General features: G+C 39.0%; 1 protein-coding gene across 1 annotated transcript in view; it reads left to right on the top strand.

The window, feature by feature from the left end:
• EPB41L4B (erythrocyte membrane protein band 4.1 like 4B) overlaps positions 1-8,121 on the top strand; it is a 248,062-nt gene that overhangs the window by 209,572 nt on the left and 30,369 nt on the right. The window contains exon 19 of the mRNA XM_069095377.1: positions 4,126-4,193. Within this exon, the coding sequence (XP_068951478.1) occupies positions 4,126-4,193 (68 nt within the window). The remainder of the gene's footprint in view (positions 1-4,125; positions 4,194-8,121) is intronic.

The following is an 8,121-nucleotide window of genomic DNA, read 5'->3' as shown; positions in this document are numbered from 1 at the left end:
AGGAGGAGGAGGAGGAGGAAGAGTCCTACATCTCACCCAAAGCTAGGGACAGGGATATAATGGACACTGCCGGCTCCTCTCATGTCAGCTTCTTCCCAGAGTCATATCCTCTCTTCAGCAACCTAAAATGAGATTGGCATCATTCATCTTTTCTCTTGAGACAGTAGATCCCCAAAGAATCCAAGAGATGGATGAAACTGATGAGAATGAAGAGAATGAAAAGCCTAGAGAGGTCTCTTCTCTCCTGCTCCAAACTCAGGAATTGTGTGGGCCAATGCAGCCTGTGAGCCATGTTTGTCAACTCTGCACTAGGCAGTCCCCTAAGACTATAAGTTGCTGAGCAGATTCTGATCTGCCTTGGTAGGAGTTTTCTCCTGGCAATTCCCCCTACTAAGGAAATCACCGGTACAGTAAAAAAAAAAAAAAAGCTTTGAAACAGAGCTTTGGATTGCTACTTGAGAGTGGGGTAAGGGAATGACTCATCAATCTATGAACATAGAGACATGGGTAGTGTTATGACCAAGGTCAGAAAACTATGAATTGGTCCCTGTAGCTTCCGTGAACCAGCCTAGTATAGTGTACAGTGCACAGTAGGTAGATAATATACTTGTGGATGAGAACAGGGCTTACTTAGCCTTAGGGTAAGAAAGCAATTTCTTAAGCATACAAAAGTCACAGGATCATAGATTTAGACTTGGAAGACTCAGAGAGTGAGCTCAACTCCCTTTTACATATGAAGGAAACAGAGGTACAGAGAAGGTAAAGGTCATACAGCTACTAAGTATTTGAAGTGGGATTTAAATCTAGTTCTTCTTGCTGCTAATCCCAGTACCCATCATATTGCGTCCAAGAGGGCAGGGATGGTGCAAGAGTTATTTCTCATATAGATGAAAAACAACTGCTAAAGAACTGAAAATTAATGTTGCAATAAATAAGCTTGCCTCAAAGAAGGGATATGAGAACATGCTTTCTTCCCACACTGGAAAGAAGGTTGATTGAAAATGAGGCAGGGGTGCAGCTAGGTGGCACAGGGAATAGAGCACCGGCCCTGGAGTCAGGAGGACCTGAGTTCAAATCTGGCCTCAGACACTTAACATTTACTAGCCGTGTGACCTTGGGCAAGTCACTTAACCCCAATTGCCCTGCCCTCTCCCCTCCAAAAAGCAAAAAAAAAAAAATGAGGCAGGGATTTCTACTCTTGAGAAATAGGGTCTATTAAGAAGAGGAATAGAAATTGTAGAAAGATATAAGGTCATAAATTCTGAACTGGAAGGAACCCCACCAGGCCATTGAATCCAATGTCCTCATTACCTTCATCTTACAAATGAGGAAATAGAGGCCCAGAGATTTTGCATGACCTGTCCATGACCACACCCCCAATTAGTGTCTGAGGCAAGATTCGAACCCAGGGATCTCCCTAGTCATTATGACCTTTGGGAATGAAATGTCTTGGGCTTCTCACCCAGCATAAAAGGGAAAGGCCCAAATTTTGATTGGTCAATTCAGTACTATTGTCTCCTGGAGCTGGCCAGAAAATAAGCATGCCTCTTGGATATAAAGACTACGTCCGAAAAGATGTGTCTAGTGAAAGATGCCCAGTAACAGAAAGGCTGGTATAAGACTATGCCCCTAAAATGGCAAGCAGAAGGTTAAAGGGGAAAGGTACTCTGCTTTGTCTCTTCCCCCCTGCCAAAAAAAATCACTGTTGCACAACATTATAAGTATCCCAAAACACAGCATTGCTTGCATTCTCTGCTTACATCCTTAACTTGCTTTAAGGACAGGTGATGACTGGAGATTGTAGGTAACTTGAGAAGGGCAGGACCAGGGCTCTGAGCAGTGCTATAATGGAAAATATGGGGAAGTCATGTAATAGAGAATGTAGCCTTGAGGAGTTATTAAAGATTATTAATTTTTAAATGGATTCTACCATTAGACCCTCATTGTCTTGGTATAATAAACCTCAATTTTACCCCCAGGTACTTTAAACATTATTGCTTTCTTATCCTAAGGCTAAGTAAGCCCTGTTCTTATCCACAAATATATTAACTACCTACTGTGCGCTATACACTGTACCAGGCTGGTACAAAGGGAAAGACTTGAACTTTAAATCATCTCATTTGCTTTGTTTGACTCTGAAGATTTGGTATAGAGACTTTTCTTTATCTTTTCAATAGTGAGGAGGAAAGTGAGAGGGAGAGGGAAAAGATTTTTATTCATTGAAAAAAATTAAATGACCCCCATAATTCCTTTTTTGTTGTTTTTCTTTCTCCAAACAATAGAAGTTCACATATCTATGGCATTTTAAGGATTGAAAAACACTTTCCTTGTCAGTAGCAATCCAATAAAAGAGGCAAAGGTATTATCATCCCCATAAGAAAGCTCTGAATTTGGAATTAGGGGACCTGGGTTCAAATACTGGTTTGGCTTCTTGCTATCTGCTTGACCTCAACCAAGACGACCTCTCTGGGTTACAGTTTCCGCATCTGTAAAATGAAAGAGAAGAATTATGGCTTTGGGGTCCTTAACCCTTTTGTGTAAGGTATGGATCTCTTTGGAAACAGTCTGATATAACCTATGGACTCCTCAAAATAACAATTGAAATACATAAAAGACAGAGGCCTATAAAGGATATTGATTAATAATGAAATACAGTTATCAAAAAATTTTTTAAAACAAGTTCATGGACTCTGGGTTAAGAATCCCTGAAGATGATCTCTAAAGTCCTTTCCAGTTCTAAGCCAAAGCAATTAAAACTTAAAGAGGTGACCAGGCATACAAAAGTAAATGCTTTTGTAAAAAATGGCTTCCTTGGAAATCCACTTTAATAGCCAAAGCAAGGGAACCCCAATCAGCTTTTTAGAATGGATTGCCTTGGGAGACAGTGGGATCTCCATCACTGGAAGCTTCAAGCAGAGGTTGAATGACTTGTTCAAAGGGATATTATGGAGAGGATTTCTATTCAGGTTGAACTAGAAGAACTCTGAGGTACCGTCCTAACTCTTGGGATTCTGTGGTTCTGTAATTGCTGGTTAACGCCAGCATCAATGGAAGTGCTGACCAGAGAAAGGAGAAAAAATTCAAATGATTAATCTCGCTTCTTTTTGACAGGCTTCTAAAATGTTGAGAAGAGAAAGAAACAAATGATCCAAGTGAATTTTTCTAGTCTGCCCTTTGGATTTGGTTTTCTGTGCCAGGAGGGACAGTGTGAAACAGGCATTGGCCTAGTAGTCACAAGACCTAGGTTTGACTGCAGGATCTGACATATGGTAGCTGTGTGAGCATAGACAAATACTTTCCTCTCTCTGGTCCTCAGTATCTATCCTCACTGGTCAAATGAAGAGATCCAATTTACTGATTCTCATATGATATTTCTGAGATAATCTCATACTGGCATAAATAATCAAACATTAATTAGATTCTGGTCTTCTACTCTTTTGGGGCTTACAAATAGATGTCAAGAAAAGTTCTTCACAATATTAAATCTATACCTATAAGAACCAGAGTCCTCACTCTTTTCACTCCATTCATCCAATAGATTGCAAATTCCCATCTTTTCTACTTCTGCAACATTTGCCACATCAGTCCTCTGCTCTCTACTCACATGGCTCTTGCCTAGACTTCCTAATTCTAGTCTCTCCCTTTCTCCAACCTTACTTCCATACAGTTGCCAAAGTAATTTTTCTAAATGTGGGGCTGACCATGACACTCCTCTGTTCAATAAACTCCATTGGTTCCTTATTACCTGCAGGGTCAAATACAGACTCTTCAATTTATCATTTAAAGTCATTCATAAACAAGCATCAACTACCTTTTCAGCCTGATTACATGGTATTCTCTTTCATATATATTCCAGCTAAACTAGCCTTCTTAAGTTGTTTTTAGACATTAAGCTCCATTCATATCTCTGTGCCTTTGCAGGCTGTCTCCATGCTTGGTATGTACCCAATACAGTGCCTGGTACATAATGGGCCCTTGATAATTGCTGAATGATTACTCTTTTAACTGATTTTTTCATATATTGTCTTGACATTTATGGTACATTTATAGCAACTATCTTAACCATTACAATATTCTTGAATGCAAAGATATTCATGTCAGTAAACTGTCTCTTTCCTTTAACAGGTTGTGAAAGAGGAGCAAGATTTTGCCAATATCAATAAGAAATCCACTCTCCAGGACCCTAATGTAAGGTCTGTTGCTTCTTAGTTGAATCGGGGGAAGGGGGGAAACCTATTAAATGAACCATGTAGCCTACTGCGTAGCCTCAGCACTCTTCTCTAAACAAAATTCCTAATTGCATTTCTTTTAAAAAATCAGTGTCTATACAGTAATAGCAATATTGTTTTAAGAACAACTTGGAGCAAATAAGTCATTTTGATTACTATCAATACCCAGATTAACTTCAAAGGACATGATGAAGACACTATCTGCATCCAGAGAAAGAACTGATATGTAGAAGTATGTATAGAATTGCTTTACATAGATATATATGTTTGTGTCTAGTGGTAGCCACCTTTAGGGCAGGAAGGGGGAGGGAAAAATTTTATATGATAGCATTATTATATAGTTTAAAAGATAGCAAGTTGTATATAATAGATTTACAGTTTCATGTACAACCATCTTTTTCTATTGTACTAGATTCTGGAAATGCTTGCTTTATTCCATATTCTGTCCCTACTTTGAGACTCCCTCTTTTCCCAATATAACTAAAAACACCCTTTTTTGTTGGTTGTAGCTTTCTTCCTGAACCTTAGATCATTCTATGCTTTAACCCTTCTTACCCTCATTTTACAAAATCACACCACACACTTATTTTCATCCTCTGTTTTCTGAGCTTGCTTCGATCTTCTTTAGACTTCTTTCATAAATCTAAATTGTTTGGTGAGTTGGCTGCATATTCACATTGGCCTCTTCAGAGATCTTTTTTTCCCTACAGATTGAAATTGTTTCCCTTTGTGTCTCCCGAATTTCATTTTTGAGCATCTCTCATCTCTCCTGGGGTTAACTTTCCTGTTTACATTTGAGAGATTACCTATCTTTTTCCATTTGAAATCTCAAAGTTATATGCTGAAATAAACCTGAATTTCCTTTCCTTCTCTATCATACACTCTTGAAGGGAAGGTTTATTCTTCCTTACTTCAGACCCCACCCCCTACCAACACCACCCCCCTCCCAAGGTCTCTCATCATTTCTACTTCAACAACCAAAACCTCCCTGTTAGTGAAAATCAGATCTAGAATAGAATCTCCTCTTGTTTCCTCTACCTTTTAAAGAATGAAATTACAAAGGTATTTCAAGAAGTTATTATGAGAGAGGGGAAGCTGGGGAAGGAAGGAGAAAGAGAGATCAACCTAACATATGTATGGATCATTGAAGTTCCTCTACCCCAATCAATATTATATCATGCCTCTAGGCCAGACCTGGATCTGTTTCTCAAACTCTTTATCTGTTCCTTCTTTATGATCAAGTGATCTATAATATATATTCCAGGGACAAAATTACTGTTGTTTTATTGGTCATTTGATCTTCAGATACTCTGTCATGCTTCCCCATCTCTCTCCTGAATTTCCTCACTTGAGTATGCCTTCTTAATTAATAGTATCTATCCTACCTCCCCTTTTACCTATTCTATTTCTTTTAAAAAATTTTCATATTTTATTTTTCCCAAATTACATGTAAAAACAATTTTTAACTTTTGTTTTAACCTTCCCTTCCTCCCTTGCTCCTTGAGAGAGCAAGCAATTTAATGTTATACATGTGTGTGCAGTCATGCAAAACATGTTTTCATGTTAGTCATGTTGTGAAAGAAAACAGACTGAAAAGCCCAAGAAAAATAAAGTTTAAAAAAAGACAAGTTTCAATATGCATTTATAGTCTACCAGTTCTTTCTCTGTAGATAGCATTTTTTCATCATAATAAGTCCTACAGAACTGTCTTTATCCCATTTCTTTTGAATAATAGAGCCTTGGTTGTTGTTCAGTCTTGTCTGACTCTTTGTAACCCCATGGATCATGGAACACCAGGCACTTCACTATCTCTCAAAGTCTGTCCAAGTTTATGTTTATTGTTTCCATGACATTATCCATCCATTTCATCCTCTGCCATCCCTTTTCCTTTTGCCTTCAATCTTTCCAAACATCAGGATCTTTTCCAGTGAGCCCCATCTTCTCATTATGTGGCCAAAGTTATTTAAGCTGCAGAATTTGACCTTCTGATGAAGTCTGAATTAATATCTTTAGGTAGGGGTGTCTGCTTTTTAGTATGCTGTCCAGATTTACCACAGTTTTCCTTCCAAGGAGCAAGTGAAATTAAAATGTTCATTGCTACAGTCTTTGAGCCCAAGAATATAAAATCTGACACTGCTTCATCTTCTCCTGCTGTTTGCCAGGAAGTGATGGGACCAATTGCCAAGATCTTAGCTGTTTTGATGTTAAGCTGTTCCACTCTCATCTTTCACCCTGTCAGGAGGCTTCTTAATTTCTCTTCACTTTCTCCTCTGCATATCAGAGACTGTTTATATTTCCCCAGGCAATCTTAATTCTGGCTTTTGATTCATCTAGCCTGATATTTCTCAGGATGTGCAGCTTTGGTACAATCATGGATTTTATCCCATACAGTCTCACCAATATCTATGAAATCAGATTTGTCTCTTTTCTCTAGATCTTCCAGTTCCTATTGGTGGTTGACTCTCAGTCGCTCATCGAGTATTTATTAAGTACTTACTATGTACCAGACATTGTGTTAAGTGCTAGGAATACAAATATGAGCAAAGAGAGATAGTTCTTGCCCTCCAAGGTCTTTTAATGGGGGAAGACAATACATATACTAATCCCTTCCACATCATGACTTTCCCCATTGTGGTTTCAATACATTGCGGGTTGGACATAAGAAATTAAATTAAAGGGGCGGCTAGGTGGTACAGTGAATAGAGTACCTGCCCTGGAGTCAGGAGAATCTGAGTTCAAATCCAGCCTCAGACACATAACACAAAAACTAACCATGTGATCACTTAACCCCAATTGCCCTCTTAAAAATAAAAGAAATTGAATTAAATTTGGGGGAGTTTTGCAGAAGCCGTAGATGACATGCAGATGATACAGAACCTAAGGCCAAATACTTAACCCAAATTTTACAATAAGGTACTATAAATACCCCATAAAAGAAAAAGAAAAAATCAGACTTCTCTGATATGAAGGGAGGGCCAAAAATTTTTATGCAAATTTTCCAGATTGTGGGGAAGCCTCACCCCTAACCCCGCAATGTGGAAGGGACAACTATCAGGGAAAACTGAAGGGGGAAGGAATGGAAAGAGAATGGAGCCATCTCTGGGGCAAGATGGAAAAGTCTGGAGTTTGTGAGAAATTCAGAGATGACTGTCCTGGACACAATCCTTAAATGGAGGCTCTGGGAGGAGCCATCCAAATAGAGGGAGGGTCCTTCTGAGAAATGAATTCTGGGACTGAAGTGCTCTTACAGAATGAAGAGGTTTCTGGGCCATGATGGGGAAGTCCAGAGGAGCACAGTCTGGTGAGAAATCACTGAGTATTTGGATATAGAAGTTTAAGGTCATGGATTTTACTACAATTTCCTTCCTTGCCTCCTGTGAACTTCTGGGTAGGGCAGCTAGGTGGCACAGCTGATGGAGTCAGAAAGACTCATCTCTATAAATTCAAATCTTGCTAGCTCTATGACCCTGGGCAAGTTACTTAACCCAGTTTGCCTCAGGTTCCTTATCTGTCAAATGAGCTGGAAAAGGAAATGATAAACCACTCCACTATCTTTGTCAAGAAAACACTAAATGGGGTCACAAAGAGTCAGGCATGACTGAAAATGACTCAACAACAACAAAAGAACTTCTGAGTATTTCAATTGCTAGTTTTCCTTCTTCGTAGCTGTTCTCTCTAATGTCCAAACTAAGGGCATATTCATATGCAGTTTCCTCTCTTACCCCTCATTTTTAGTTTAAAGCTTCATTTCCTTAGATTTGCAAGACACCTGAAAAATGCAGTTTTACCAGTATTTGTTAAGTGTATTCATCTGTAGCCAAGAATCTGACATCCTTATGCAGAGAGTTCCTAATGTCCCAGCCATTAAAGCACAATACTGCCCTGAGACTTT

Source organism: Petaurus breviceps, unplaced genomic scaffold (assembly GCF_028583685.1).
Source record: "Petaurus breviceps papuanus isolate PSGF00001 unplaced genomic scaffold, PetGlider_PUasm1.0 226, whole genome shotgun sequence".
In the NCBI taxonomy this organism is placed as follows: Eukaryota; Metazoa; Chordata; class Mammalia; order Diprotodontia; family Petauridae; genus Petaurus; species Petaurus breviceps.
This window is presented reverse-complemented; position numbering and strand designations above follow the sequence as displayed.